Consider the following 16,068-nt stretch of genomic DNA (forward strand, 5'->3'; position numbering starts at 1 on the left):
CCACCTGTGTGACCTTAGACAAGAAACTTGGGCCTCAGTTTCCTCATCTGTACAATGAAGGGTTAGACTAGAAAACCTCTGAGGTCCCTCCCAAGTCCAGAGTGATGATTCTGTGATTTGCCCAGTCATATGGCCGGTAAACATGAGGTGCAAGGCTGTACCCAGGTCTCCTTGACTCCAAATCTAGCCCTTTTGCCCCTGTACCCTTTCATTTTGCTTATCTCTGTTGTTGTTTAATTGATTAGATGTGTTTGACTCTTCATGACTCCATTTGGGGTTTTCTTGACAGAGATACTGACAGGGTTTGCAGTTTCTGTCTCCAGCTCATCTTTACAGATGAGGAAACTGAGGCAAACAGGGTAAAGTGACTTGCCCAGGGTCATTTAGCTAGGAAGTACCACAGGTCAAATTTGAACTCAGCTCCTCCTGACTCCAGAGCTGGTTCTCTAGCACCACCTTGACTATATTTAATATTCTATTATTCTATGGCTATGAACCCCATCCCCTCAAAAGGAATAGACCCTACCTTGAGAATATGTCTTATTACCCCATGACCATGGCCGTCTCCATTCCAAGGCCGTACTATGAACATAACCCCCTCAAGTGCATCACTTGGTCTAAAACCCCAGGGTGCTGAGGACAGTCCCCTGATCAGATGGGCTGAGGGGGCTAACTAGCAAGGCTGCCTGGAAGTAAGGCTAAGCAGACCAGGTCCAGCCTGGTCCCAGGGAACAAGAACGGCAAACTCCTGAATTCTCTCAGCAGAGCACCAGGCTGGGGGCTGGCAGATACCAGCCTGTGGAGGGCTGGGTTGAGTGGCTTCAGGGAAGCCAGCTGTGAATGGAATATCCCCTTCAAATGCTCTCTTTCAGCCTGTTATCTGTGGCAGCCATAAGAGCAGATAAAAGATTTGAAAACTTAAGCACGAGGGGAGGTAGGGGCAGAAAGAAAGAAAAAATGGAGTCATTTTCTTGAGGCAAGGAGGACAGGGGCGGGATGAGAGTGGAGACAATCAATTCAGAGGCTATGAATGGGCAGACAGATGGGTTAGGATGTATCACATGTTACTGGGAGCATCCCTCCTTCCATCCCCCCAATGCTGGGTCTGTTAGGACAATCTCTTCATGCCAAAGGGCTAGCAGAGAGCTCCCTAGCAAGAATGGTGTGGGCCCCATATGCTTCAGCTGCTCCCTTTACCCACCAAAATGATTCCAGGGGCAAGAGTGGCCAGTTGTATCTTCATCAGACACCACCCAGTGACTTAGATTAGATTGTAAGCTCCTGGAGGACAGGGATTGTCTTTTACCTTTTTTGTATCTCCAATGCTTAGCACAGTGCCTGGTACACAATAGGTACATGTTTGTTGACTTACTGGCTCAAGGTTATGCTTGCTCAAATGACCCAGATCTATTTATATATGCATGCATTGTGTCCTCCACATAATGTAAACTCCACAAGGGCAGGCCATATTTAATTTGTGCTTTTGTATCCCCAATTCCTGGCACTCAGCTGGCATTTCATCAGTGCTCGTTGAATCAAACTGAATTCCAAATGTCCAAAGAACAGGATGATCTCAGACTCCTTAGCAATGTGTTCAAGTCCTCCCAACCAGGACCTTCTTCCTGATGTCAGCCCTAAGTTCCTCCTTTTAGGGGGTGGCTCACTTGTCCCTCTGTTATCTTTCTAGCGCTATGGCCTCCCCATGTTTCCATGATTCCCTCTCCTCCCCCTTCCACTTGTAACTGCCAAGCATCCATTCATAGACTCTTAGGAGACATTGTGGTACAGCAGATAGATCTCTGACCCTGCTGTCAGAGGTCCTGAGTTCAGATTCCATTCCTGGCATTTCCTACCCAAGGAAACCTTGGGCAATCTCTTTACCTCTCTGAGACTCTATATCTGTAAAACAAGGGGGTGAGACTCGGTGGTGGGGAGGGACTCCTTAGCTTGGTCATGAGGAGGGTCTAGTCTCCTCCCCAGCCAGGACCCAGCCAGTGATGCTTCTTCTTACCTTGACACATGCACTGGGGCTTGAGGACATAACCACAGTTGCCATTGGCATTGAATTTGGCGCGGTTCAGCTGGAGCATCCTCCCCTCTGATTGGTAGTTAAGGGCAACTGTGGGGAAAACATGAGATTGAGGTTAGTGCTGAGTCTGAGCAGGGTGGGCAGAGAAAGGATCAGTTTCTCTCTGGTAGGGAGATGGGGAGCCCTTGGGGGGGCCCTTTTCTTCCATCCACAACCATCCCATGCCAGTAGAAACTCATTGAACCAACAAATATTTTACGAGTGTTCAATATTCAAGAGAACAAGAGGAAAGAAGTATTTATTGAAAGTGCTATCTGCTCAGCACTGCTAAGTGATTTACAAATTTTATCTCATTTGATCCTCAAGATACCCTTAGGAGGTCGGTGTTGTAATTATTTCAATTTTACAGTTGAGGAAACTGAGGCAGGCAGCGGTTAAGTGTCTTACCTAAGGTCACCCAGCTAATAAATGTCTGAGGCTGACTCCAAATCTCCCTTCCAAGATTCTTAATATGATTTTTTTCCTCTAAGACTACAGCAATGTAGATCATGAATAGGGGTGTAGGTGTGAGCTCTTGTGTGTCTAGCACAGTGCCAGCCCCTTTGGAGGAGACAAGGAATTATAGCTCATGGTCTCTCCTCATAGGCAGCTCATAGGCCAGTCAGGGAGACAAAATACAAAAACATACACACAATTGGCATGAAGCTATTTGTGATTCAGGGCTGTATTTGGGTGTTGCAGACCTCAGGACTGAAGGAAAGGTATAGAGAAAAGAGACATCTTCAGTGGGTAAAGGAGTGGTCAGGGAAGAGGCAGCACCAGGACCTTGAAGGGTAGGCAGGAGTGGGGAAGGGCAGTCTTTGTAGCTCCCAACTCTACCTCCTCGGGCCAAAGGAAAGGAATTCAGGCATTCTTCAGACTTTTTGTTACACCAATTGGGGTTTTCTTGGTGAAGATACTGGAGGGTTTGCCATTTCCTTCTCCAGCTCATTTTATATATGAGGAAACTGAGGCAAATAGGGTTAGGTGACTTGCTTAGGGTCACACAAGCTAGTGTCTGAGGCCAATTTGAACTCAGGAAGACTCATCTTCCTGACTCCAGGCCTGGAGCTCTATGTACTGCATAACCTAGCTACCCTAGGTGGCCTAGTGGATAGAGCCTGGGACTTGTACTCAGAAAGACCTGAGTTCAAATCCATCCTCAGGTACTTATTAACTATGGTACAACTTTCTCAATCTCAGTTTGCTCATCTGTAAGAGAAGATAATCATAGCACCTAAATCCTGGGATTATTGAAAGGATCAAATTAGATATTCATGAAGTTTTACATACCTCAAAGTACTGTTTAAATACTAGCATTTATTATTGTTGTTATTATGACTGTTGGGAGGAAGCCAGGGCTTCCAAAGGGTGGGGGTTGGGGCTAAGGAGGGGAAGCATTCTAGGCATAGGATGGGGACATTTACGAAGACTCAGCATCATGGATCCATGGATTTCAAGGCAGAAGGGACTTTAGAGATATCTGGTTCAACTCCCCCATTTTATGGATGAGAAAACTGAGGCTCAGAAATATGATATGACCTGTCCACGGTCACACAGATAGTAAGTGGCAAAGGTGGGACAAGGACCTAGTTCTCCTGCTTATTGATAGAGCCCTCTTTCCACCAGGAACATGGGAGAGTATGGGAGACAGCAGAGAGATATGCCCAGCTGGGGGGGGGGAACAGAATTATTTGTACTCCTTACAGATTTATCACACCCTGCTTTAAACTAGACAGAGTATATACTAGTAGGGGTCTTATCTCCCTTATCAAACTGTAAACTCTTGGAGGACAGACCCTTTGTATACATCTCTGTATCCTCTATGATACCCAGATGAAGGACTTAGCACATACATACAGGGTGTTCAATAAATGTTTGTTGAATGAATGAATTATGTGTCTCTTGAGTTCAAGATTAAATAATCTTGACTTTATCCTGTGGTAATAGTGAGCCATTACAGACTTTTGAGCAAGGGAAATGTGTGCTAAAAATCCTTAGACAACTTTAGGTCTTGCTTTCAGCCCCAGAGAGTCTTAGAGGTACCCTCTCTCAGCCCTCTCTTGCTCTCCATGGGGCATCATTCCCCCAAATTTCTGCTCCCCAGATCTCCCCCATCTGCTTACTTACCCATCTGACATCCAGCATTCCAGAAGGGCTGGGGATTGTAGTTACTCGAGTCTACCCGGTAAGAAGATGGGTAGATACGGGAAAGCTGGTGCTGGTTGAAACGCAGGTAGTGGGCCGGCTTCTGTTGTAGAATCTGGTGGGCCTTGGTCTCACTAAAGGATGATACTTGCCAACTACAGGAGACTAGGATTAGAAATCAATCAAATTAATTAATTAAAGGCTAATCCAGTTGAATTCACACCAAACACTCAACTGTAAAGTCCTTAGCACAGTGCCTGGCACATAGAACCATACTGATGTTATTAATTATTATTACTGTTATAACTATTATTATTAGATTATGTGAAAGGCCATGTGGTTCACACAGTACTGACTCAGCCATTAACTTGCTCTGTGACTTTGGGTAGGTTGCTTAACCTCTCTGGACCTCATTTTCATCAATATAATGATGAGATTGGACTAGATGGTCCCTAAGTTAGGTAGGTGGCAAAGTACAGTGGTAAGCCTGGAGTCAGGAAAAACTGAGTAAAATCTAGCCTCAGGTACTTATTGGTTCTGTGTGGCCCTGGGCAAGTCACATAACCTCCATCTGCCTCAATTGCTTCAACTATAAAATGGGGATCATGACAGCACCTACCTCTCAGCTGAGGATCCAACAAAAATAATATTTGTAAAGTGCTCATAGCATATAGGGCCTAGAACACAGTAGGTGAATAATAAATGCTTGTTTCTTTCCTTCAACGGTCCTTTCTAACTTTGATGTTCTATGAGTCTGTGGTAACTATCTCCCGAGGGCACAGTCTAATTGGGACATGGACGCAAAAAATCAGATAAGAGAGATACAAACATAGTAACTGTAAAAGCTGAGGGAGATGTTACTTTTGATTAACTGGATGGAGAGGAAGAGATCATGAGGTCAGATGGAGCACTTTAGTTATTTTAGTTACGTGTATCTATATACAATTTATATGCTACATTTATATATTACATGAAAGGAAAAGCGTTTTGTAAACTTAAACCGGTGGGAAATGCTGCAGACATTTGTTTGGCACTCACAACCTTTTAGTTTACAAACAATTCTAACCACACTCTGACCATCTTGTTCCCTGGCCCTCCCAAGACTAGATGCAGCCTAGAAGAAGGAGAAAGGTTACTGGATGAAGGTAAACTGAAACCACATGAGAGCCTTCCAACCATCTGCCAGTGAGGAAGGAGAGAGAGAGATAATTCCCTTAGAGCCCTTCATACAAATTGGCTCTTGTAATGACAAGCCTGAGCCATAGAGAGAGCATTCAATTCTGTTCAGAATAAATGATGAAAGTGTGTGATACATTTTAAGAACAAGTTGGATTCAAATGGGTTTCAATTAAATTTAAAAAGTGTTCATGTTTTTAAAAAGCTTGGTGTTTAAGAGGAGGCATGTCATGTCATCTGGAGATTTACTTGAAGGATGCCCTGGCTGAACCATGACAAGGCTGGTCTCAGCTGCCGCCTTATTTCTCCGTTAAGACCAGGAGAAGTCACAACTCAAGGCAGATTTTAGAGAAAAAAATCTCTCTGGGCCAGAAACCCACAATTATAATGACCATGGAGTGGAATGAAGGGTCAGGCAAAATCTCATCTCCATCCCCCTCAAAGAGAATTTACTCCTCAGTGAAGGAATGTGGGTCTCTCAGCATCTAGGTGCCCTCACATCTGAACTCAGAGGTTTGGTTTTCCCAAATTGGGGCTAATTCAGGGTCAGGCATTTCCATCCCTTGGTACTAGCTGCCTACCATGCTAAGAGTACCCTCCATCCTCATCACCACTTTTTGGAATCTCTTGCTATCTTCAAAACTCAGCTCAAGGACCATCTCCTACCCTGGTCTTTTTCTTTGGTCTCAGGCGGACCCAAGAATTAGGGGTGGAAGCATCATGGAGATCAATTTGCACCCTCAGATGAAAGCTCTCTCAAAATGGAACAGGCTGCTTCTGGAGGTGGTGATTGCCTTTTCCTCACCAGAGGTCTTTGAACAGTGGCTGGAAAACTATTTATCAAGTATCTTACAGAAAGGATTCATGAACTGTGTATAGCAGATCTGACAGTCAGTCAATATACATTTATTCGGCTCCTTCTACATTCCAGGCACTGTGTTCTCTGCCAAGATAGCCCCTTAGGTCCCTTCTTTGGGCTGCTATTGATATCCCTTTCCCAAATTGCCTTGAACTTATTTTGTATGAACATATCTGTCTGTCCATCTATCTATCTATCTATCTATCTATCTATCTATCTATCTATCTATCTATCTATCTATCTATCTATCTAATCTATCTCCTCTCCTCTCCTCCAGAGTATAAGCTCCTTGAGGGCAGGTATTATTTCAATTTTGACTCTGTCTCCCCAGAACATAAGTGCTTAACAAAAGATTGCTTGATAGAAGTCCTCTAGTCTAACTTTCTCATTATCCAAAGAAAGAGATCAAAGCCCAGAGATAGGGAAAGACTTTTTCAGAGTTGCACAAGAGTAGGTAACCTACAAGGCATCTGAGCCCAGGTCCTAAGGCTCCAAAACCATTGGTCCTCTACTGGACCCTGACATCCCTAAAGGATTCAGTTATACATCACTCTAAGGTTCTAAAGTTCTTTCCTCATGACTCTGTAAGGTAGGTAATGTATCCAACGTGTACCTCCCTCCCTAGCTCCCTTTAGTCCCCCCATCTGTATCTCTCTCCTTTCCTCTCCTCATTCCCTCACCTTGTAGCTCCCTCCCCATCTCCCTTCTACTTCTCCTCCCCTTCCCACTCCTGTAGCTCCCTCTGTACCTCCCCTCACCCCTCTGTGATCTAGGGGGCTGTCTCTACTTACTCTCTGTTTCCACGTCATGGATGCCAACAGACTTGGTATATTTCACCAGGTCAGAGAGAGCCCTGGACAGTTTCATGGTCTTTTTTTGCCGGTTTATCCTACATGAACCAAGCAATGACAATGGAACAAGCATCATGATCAGCTTACACAGGTACAAGTTCTCACCTCCACCTTCCCAGAGTTTATCAGATACACCTGTCATGCTACAGGGTAGTGTGGAGCAGTGGCTAGAGTGGTGGACTTGGAACAAGGAAGACCTGAGTTCAAATCCTTCCTTAGACACATACTAGTTGTGTGACCCTCAGTTTTCCTCATGTGTAAAATGGGGAAGTGGGTCTGGATGAGCTTTAAGGTTCCTTCCAGTTCTGGAGCTAACCTCTAAGAACCTTTGAGATGTGCTTAGATGTTGCACCCCATCCCCCAATACGCTGCTGGAATTCTACCCCTCCCTTCCCACCCCTGGCCACCAGGTGCCTGCCCCAGGGAACTGACCCTCTGCTCTGGCTTCCTTGGGAGTCCAAATCATCATCGCCTTCTTCTATGCTGGAAGTCTTCTTCAGCTTGCTGCCTTTTTTCTGCATAGGGAAGAGAGTGATATGATGTTAGCCAGTCATGGAAAGTCAGCATTTACACAGCAGTGAAAAGAATTCTCTACTTAATAGAGGATGTGGGTTCAAATCCCGGCTCTGCCACTTATTACCTGTGCGGCCTCAAGGGAATCACTTCACCTCTCTAGGACTCAGTTTCTTCATCTGTAAAATGAAGGGATTGGACTCTACACTTCCCTTCCAGCCCTCAAGCTACAATCCTCTGTACTCAGAGAAGTCTATGCACAATGACTTGAGGAGTCAAGAAGCACAGATTAGAAGGGGGATCCCAAAAGGAGATGGTGCATGAAGGAAAATATGAGGCAGAGGTGAGGGAGGTACAAGACTCCGGCAGCAGATAAGCTCCCGGATTCCCACAGTCCCCACTTGGAGGGGTCTTAGGGCCCCAGTCTAGGAAGGGATGTTTTTATTCCTTCTCTGTCTCCTGCCTCTTCTCATTGCATCTCAGCCTGTGTGTCCCTCTACCCCACTCTCTCTTCTGTCTATGACCTTTTACCTGGCTCTACAGTGGCCCTTGGGTCCAGCTAGTGAGGGACTCCTGGCCAGATGCTGCCCCTGAACCCCCGGGGAGGGATCATGCTCTGGGAAGACGGGACTCTAGAGAAGGCACCTGGCCCACACATCCTGCTCAATGCCTGCAGCCCCACTCCTAGCTCCTGAACCTTGCCTTAGGAATCTGCTCAGATTGATCCCCAGAGACTAGTACAGGACCTGGCACAGAGTAGGTGCTTTTATCTATGTGTCCCCAATACCTAGGACAGGACCTGGCACAGAGTAGGTGCTTTTTTCTATGTGTCTCCAATACCTAGTACTGGACTCAGAATAGAGTAGATCACCAAAACCTAGTATGGTATCTTGCACAGAGAGGTGCTTTTATCTATGTATCCCCAATACCTAGGACAGGACCTGGATCTGAGTAAGTGCTTTTGTGTCCCCAAAACCCAGAATAGTACCTGGCACAGAGTAGGTCCTTTTGTCTATGTATTGTCATTATCTAGTACAGAACCTGGTATGGAGTGGATGCTTTTGTCTAAGTATTGCCAATACCTAGGACAGGATCTGGCACAGAGTAGGTGCTTAATTATTGCTTAAGGGTTGATTGATGCACTTGCCACTTCAGTCAATAAGCATTTTTCAAGCTATCACTCTGTGCCAGGTACCTCTCTGAGCCTCGGTTTCCTCATCTCCTAAATTAATAATATTTCTTTTTTTAAATTAATTTGTTTGTTTACTTTTAGTTTACAAGATTCAATTCCACAAATTCTGTCCCCCTCCCCATGGCGGCATACAGTCAAGTATAGGATCTGTAAATACTTTCACATTAGACATTAGTCAGGTTATAAAGACGGATTGTATCAGATGGAATGAAAAATGGTAAAGAGGAAATAGAACCAAACAAGAGAAAGAAAAAGATCAGGTAGTTTGCTTCATCTGGAGGTAATAATGTTTCAATTAGTTCTTTCATAGGGTCATTATGATGAAGGTACTTTTCTTTTTCAGTCATTTGAGTCGTGTTTGACTCTTCATGATGCCATTTGGGGTTTTCTTGGCAGAGATGATGGAATGGTTTGCCATTTCCTTCTCCAGCTTATTTTACAGATGAAGAAACTGAGGCAAATAGGGTAAAGTGACTTACCCAGGGTCACACAGCTAGTAAGTATCCAAGGCCAGATTTGAACTCAGGAAGATTAGTTTTCTTGACCTGGTGCCCTATCCACTGTGGCACCTTAAAACACTCTAGGAGTTTGTAAAACCTCACTTCCTATTGTGCTTTCAGGTTTTGTTAAGTACTTTTATCACAATAACCCTATGAAAGGGATAATCAAAATATTATCACACCCAATTAAGAGATGAGAAAACTGAGGCCCAGAGAGGTATTGGCATAGAAGAAGAGCTTGAGAAATGCTTACTGACTGACTGAAATGGCAAGTGTGAGCAATCATTAAGACCCTACTTTGTACCAGGTACTGGGGTTATACAGACAAAAGCAAAGCCCCCAGAGGGCTTGGACACGGTCAGGGAGTTGCTGTTCAGATCAAATGAGAGGATATTTATAAGGTCCTTGCAAGCCTTAAAGCACTGTTTAAATGACAGCTATTCTTACTACCGTGTTTCCCCAATAATAAGACACTGTCTTATTAATTTTTTTGGACAGAAAAAACACCAGAGGGCTTATTTTCAGGGGAGGGCTTATTTTAATGAACATTGACAGCAATTTTAATAAACAGGTAAATGTGAACAAAAAAATGTACCTTTATTCAATAAGCAAATCACTGGGGAAGAACAGGATGACGCACTCACTGCTGCAGCTCTGATTGGATGCAGCTTGGAGCGCGGCGCGCGTTTCACCAGGTGGGGGGGACGGTGCATACAGAGGGTACCGTAATGTAGCGTGTAGCGCAGGGGATCACCTTCACTACAGCAGCAATCACAATAGGGCTTATTTTCGGGGGAGGGCTTATTTTAGAGGAATCTTACACAGTAAGGGGAGGGCTTATTTTAGGGATAGGTCTTATTATTGGGGAAACACGGTATGCAGGGTGTCCCTAAAGTCTGGACACATAGGAAATCTCACTAAGTATGCATATTTTCAAGAAGTGAAATGAATGAGATTTTCAACATTTTATTTAATTAGCATAAATGAGATTTCATAGGAAAACATAGGAGACACATAGGAAATCTCATTAATCAATTAAATTGATTAAATTAATCTCATTAATATGGAAAATAATCCCCAACAGCTAATGAAAGCTTTTATTTCATATAAAATTGTCATGGCTAAAATTTATGCTAATTAAATAAAATGTTGTTGAAAATTCATTCATTTCAATTCTTGAAAATATGCATAGTTAGTGAAATTTCCTATGAGTCTAGACTTTAGGGATACCTTGTATAATAATAATAAATAATCTAATTTTATCTTTATATCTAATTATATATGAACACAGATAAAATATTTAATACACAAATATAAATGATATACAATGTAATATACACAAAATAATTATGTACAATTAGAAAATGATATTAGTAATATTACTAATATAATAGTAATACTACCCTCACCTGTCAGGGCTAACAGGAAGATCAAAGGATTATAAATTTAGAACTAGATGGGCCCTTTTGGGTCATTTAGTCCCTCATTTTATTTATTTATTTTGCTTTTTGGAGGGAGAAGGAAGGTCAATTGGGGTTAAGTGACTTGCCCAAGGTCACATGGCTAATACATGTCAAGTGTCTGAGGCTGGATTTGAACTCAGGCCCTCCAGACTCCAGGGCTGGTGCTCTATTCTCTGCACCACCTAGCCACCTCAGTCCCTCATTTTAAAGATAAAGAAACAGAGCCAGAGAAGGGTCAATGTGATTGCCCTGAGTGACATGGGGAGTAAGAAGCAGAGCTGGCATTTGAACCTGGGGGTCTTTGGTTTCTTAGTCTAGCACTCAAATAAAATAATGTATTTTGTGCCCTGCCAAGTATTAGAGAAATGCTGGTTATCAGTGACATTTCATTGGTGTTCCTGGGCACATCTCTGGCTTGTGAGTACCATTCCTCCATTGAAACCCCAAGTACTGCCCTGGACTCCCATGCTGACCTTTCGTTTGGAGAAGCTACTCATTAGCAATCGACTGTTTCGCTTGCTGCCACTCAGGTCCTCCCCGGATTCCACATCTTCTTCTGCTTTGCTCTGTCAGATGGAGAGAGAGAGGGAAGGAGAGAGGGAGGGAGAGAGGGAAATAGAGAAAAAGGGAAAAGAGAGAGAAAGAAGAGAGAGATAATATATTAATAATGGTAATAAGTGAAGGTTATAAACCTCATTTATATACCTCATTTGATCTTTACAACAACTCTGGGGGGGTCGGTGCTCTTAATTATCCCCATTTTACAGAGGAGGAATACAGGCATAGAGAGATGCAGTGATTTGCCCAGGGTCACACTGCCAGTAAGCTTCTGTGGTCAGATTTGACCTCAGGTCTTCTTGACCCCAAGTCCCGTGGAGGCTTCCCCTACTAGAGCCTTCAAATGAAGGCTGAATAATTACTTTTGAGGCACGTTTTCTTGTTTGGTAAGGAATTAGAGCCAAAGATCTCTGAGGTGCCAACTCAGAGGTCTGGGGTCTTAGCCAGGGGACCCAGACTTCTTCCCCAAAGACCCAGCAGAGTCTGATTAGCATATGTGCAGCTGACATTCTACCAGATGAGCCTACCCTCTCATGAGAGGCAGAGGAGTCAAGGGTGGGAGAGGGACTGAGTGTGAATCTAGATTCTAACAGTTACTAAGTCATGGGCAAATCCTTTTCTGATCCTCAATCTCCTCCTCTGTAAAATGGGGATATTCATGTTATCTACATCACGGTGGGGTTGTGAATAATAAATGTGAGTTATCATGTGACCCTCACAGTTCTCCCTCCCCCTCCCTAGCTGCTTACGAGACCTTGGCAAAGTCACTATCCCTGAGTTTGAATTGCCTCCTGTGTCCATTTAGGGGATTGTACTTGACCTTCAAGGTCTAAACCCGATGACATTTATCATTCCCTATTTTGTAGGGGAGAGAGGGCTGAGGCCCCCAGGACCTGGGGATGGGTCCAGCTAGACCAGGTTGATAAAGGTCAGAGGATCACCATCATCATCACTAACATTCATATCTTTTTTTAAGGTTTGCAAACCTTATAAATATATATTTATCAATATATTTTATATGTAAACATAAACATATACACATTTTATCTCATTGGATCTTCCCAATAGCTAAGAGGTAAGTGCTGTTTTTATTCCCATTTTACAGATGAGGAAACTGAGGCAGGCAGAAGTGAAATGACTTGCCATGGGTCTTGCAGCTAGTACATGTCTGAGTCAGGATTTGAACCTGGATGTTCTTGACTCCAAACCCTTCACTCTCGCCAGTGTGTTGCCTAAGTGTCTTGTGGGATCGAAGACTCTCAGAGCTGGCAGGAGCTTTGGCAAGTCAACACTTAGCATGCTAAGACACCATGGTATCTAGCACAATAATCAATCCAACAAGCATTTATTAAGCACCTCCTGTATTCCAGGAACTCTCTAGGGCTATAAAGTGCAGAGAAGATGCCAATCTGCATTGACATAGAGGGTTTCCTTTTATGGGAGTACCCTACATCAGTGAAGTCATAGGTCCCTACTCATTCCCTATCCTTATGTACCAGACATAGAATAAGTACTTAACACTTTGCTGGATTTCTTTCTTCTTTCTATTTGCCATTCTTAATTTTTTTCTTATAAGTAATGGTTCTCCAGGAAGAAGGAGGGGGCTATGGGGGAAATTTAGGCTGAATAAAGACAAAATATAGCAATAAAATTTTTTTTAAATAAATGTTTGATGAATTGTTGATTTCTGAACCAATTGGCCATTTCCCCCATACAAGGGACCATCCAGCTGAATGCTGCCAGGCCAGGCCATAGCCAAAAGCCCTAAGGAGGAAGGCTCTGTTTTGGCCTCCTATTTCCAGGAGTTCAGTCTCCTCCAGCATGGACATTGCCAACCAGACACCAAAGGAAGCAGAGACCATTCACCACTTAGTCTTCTCAGCTCGAGCAGAGCTTGACCCAGGCTGGCCCAGAGGGACTTCTTGTGCTTACCAGAGCTCTAATCAAACAGAAATCAATGGATTGATGGACAAATGTGCCAAGAGAGGGGAGAGAGGAGAGAAAAGCAAGGGAAGAAGAAAGAGAAGAGAGGAGAGAAAAAAGGGGGAAGAAAGAGGAAAGAAGAGAAGGGAGGAGAGATAAAAGAGAGGATAGAGGAGTGAGGGAGTAAGGGAAAGGAGAGAGGATGGGGGAAAGAAAAGGGAGGGGAAGGAAAGAGAAAGAGGGATGGAGAAGATTGGAGGAAGGAGGGAGAAAGAGGGAAGACAGAGGAGGAAGAAAGGAGGAGGGAGGAAATATGAGAGAGGAAGGAGGAAGGAAAAGATAGGGAGAAAGGAAGGAGAGACAGAGAGAAAAACAGAGACAGAGAAAAGAGAGAGGGAAGAGAGGAGAGAAAGAGAAGAGGAGAGAGAGAAGGAGGGAGGAGAAGGAGAGAGCAGAGAGAAAGCGAGAAAAGAAGGAGAAGAAAGAAGAAGAAAAAAGAGGAAGAGGAAGAAGGAGAAGGAGAAGAAGGAGGAGGAGGAGAAGAAGAAAGGATGAGGAGGATGGAGAGCCAGAGTGAGGAGACAGAGACATAGAGACAGAGAGAACCTGGCCTCCTTTATCAACCTGGTCAATTCCTAGACTCTTGACTTGCTGACATCTTCCCAAAATTGGTCTCTGGAGCTGGCCCCAACACTGATGTGAAGACACCTAGAGTAACACCTTATGCTGACATAGCACTTTAAGGATCACAAGGGATCATCCAGCCAGGACACAGCAGTATTTGCCTCTTTGTTCCTCTCCTTTCCCATCACAGCAAGGTGTGACGGAGAGAAGGCTTGACGTGGAGTTGGAGGATGTGGGTTTAAATCCTGTCTCAAACTCTCGCTACCTGTGTGACCCTGGACAAGTTATCTTCCTCTTCATTTCTTCCTCTAAAGAATGACAAAGCCAGACTGGGTGGCCCCTGAGGCCCCTCCCAGTTCTGAATCTATGATACTATGAGCATAGGCATATCTCTCACCTCTGTAGGCCTCAGTTTTCTCATCTATAAAATAATAGTTAGCATAGATGACTTCTAAGATTTAAATCTATGATTCTGTGCCATTGGGCAAGTCACCTCAACTCCTTGGGCCTCAGTTTCCTTCTTTGTAAAGTGAGGGGATTGGATTGGGTAGTTTCCAACAGAATTTCCTTCCAGTTCTAAATTTCAGATCTTTTAATATTGCTTCTCACATAAGGAGAGCCCAGGGGAGTTGCTGACAGGCCTCCCCCACCACAAGAGGAAGACCAGGACTGCTCCCCGCTTTGGCCGCCGCACCCTTCCCTCTCCTTTCTCCCAAAGGAGCCATCTGAACTGCTCAATTCTGTGCCACACAGAGCTGCAGCTTACAAGGGAGCCAGCCAGAGTTTGGGAAAGGTGTGTGTGTGTGTGTGTGTGTGTGTGTGTGTGTGTGTGTATGTGTGTGCGCGTGTGCACGCTACCAGCCTCCGTGGGCAGCGCTCCCGCTTTATAAGCCACAGTTATTAAAAGATTAAATTACCTACAGAATCCCGGCCTGTTTAGGGACAGGCTTGAATATTAACACAGGCTTATTCCGGAACAAAGCTTGCCTGCTTCCTATTCCAGGCAGCTAAGTCACTTACTGGTGCTTCCTTCCATCCCAGAGGCTCCCAGTCTTTGCCTCCATCCCCCTCCCTGTCCTGCAGCCCCCACAGAAAAGCAGGGGGAGGGAGAACGGGGAATTCTGGCTTTGTTAAAAAGGCTGTTCACCTGGCAGCCTCCTTGGCAGGGCGGCGCCTTCTACCGTGGAAACTGAAGCGTCACTTAAACATTTATATAAGCACCAAATCATATCTTGCTCTCGAGGCATGGATGGCTAAAGCCCTCTTTTCCCTGGGTTCCAGCTTTTGGTTCCTGAGACTGTGGCCATCTGAGCTCCTTTCCAGGGGTAGTCAGGTTACTTACCGGAAGGCAGGGAGCCCATGAAAACTTTATTAAGGAGATTTTGAGGCTTTTCTCTTGAAATCTCTCAATGGGCATCGATGGCAAGAGAGATTTCTCTTGGCAAATTACGGTCCTGCAGACCACACTGCAAATGGGCCCACAAGGGTTGGGCTTAAGACATGGGACAGGGGTCATGGATAGAACATGTATACACACTGTCCCCCATTCTCCTCCATTCCCATGTACATACCCATGTACAAAATGCATACAGATACAGACATGCCTATCCTTGGGTATAGCATACATGCATGCCATCTGCCATCTCTCTCCTACTCCCATACAGCAGCACAGTCACCTGCACAAATCCTCTGCCTGCATATGTATATAGATGCATCCATCCATTGGTACATGGCCAGCATTTCTCCATTGACCCTTATTTCATATAGGTTCCTATATCCATGCAGCCATCATCCACATGTATGAGTTTACTGGAACATCTAATCGCTGGATTATGCAGGCACACATTACTTACCACATTGTCCCACCTACACATGTGTACATACCTACACGGACCAATCCATCTCTCTGACCATATCCAACACAAACTCTCTCTCTCCCTCTCTTCCTCTCTCTCTCTCTCCTTCTTTCTCTCTCCCTCTTCCTCCCTCTCTCTCTGTTTCTGTCTCTCTGTCTCTCTCTCTCTCTGTCTCTTTCTCTATGTCTCTCCATCTCTCCTTCTGTCTCTGTCTCTCTCTCTGTCTCTCTTTCTCTCCCTCTTCCTCTCTCTCTGTCTCTCTCTCTCCTTTTCTCTCCCTCTATCTCTCCCTCCTCTCACTCTCTCTCTCTCTCTCTCTCTCTCTCTCTCTCTCTCC

At 44.6% G+C, this 16,068-nt stretch overlaps 1 protein-coding gene and 1 long non-coding RNA gene across 7 annotated transcripts in view; one reads left to right on the plus strand and one right to left on the minus strand.

The window, feature by feature from the left end:
* LOC138153893 (uncharacterized) overlaps positions 1-16,068 on the plus strand; it is a 354,866-nt gene that overhangs the window by 195,315 nt on the left and 143,483 nt on the right. The gene's annotated exons all lie outside the window — the stretch shown is intronic.
* PLCH2 (phospholipase C eta 2) overlaps positions 1-16,068 on the minus strand; it is a 352,788-nt gene that overhangs the window by 18,696 nt on the left and 318,024 nt on the right. For all 5 annotated transcript variants that reach the window (XR_011166493.1, XM_069078304.1, XM_069078301.1 and 2 more), the window contains 5 exons: positions 11,244-11,336; positions 7,535-7,617; positions 7,043-7,140; positions 4,199-4,381; positions 2,012-2,119 (listed from right to left, as the gene is read on the minus strand). Coding sequence is in view for 4 of the 5 variants with exons in the window: in XM_069078304.1 (XP_068934405.1) it covers positions 2,012-2,119; positions 4,199-4,381; positions 7,043-7,140; positions 7,535-7,617; positions 11,244-11,336 (565 nt within the window). In the remaining variant the exon portion in view is untranslated. The remainder of the gene's footprint in view (positions 1-2,011; positions 2,120-4,198; positions 4,382-7,042; positions 7,141-7,534; positions 7,618-11,243; positions 11,337-16,068) is intronic.

The sequence above is a fragment of the Petaurus breviceps genome, unplaced genomic scaffold, assembly GCF_028583685.1.
Source record: "Petaurus breviceps papuanus isolate PSGF00001 unplaced genomic scaffold, PetGlider_PUasm1.0 91041, whole genome shotgun sequence".
Lineage (NCBI taxonomy): Eukaryota > Metazoa > Chordata > Mammalia > Diprotodontia > Petauridae > Petaurus > Petaurus breviceps.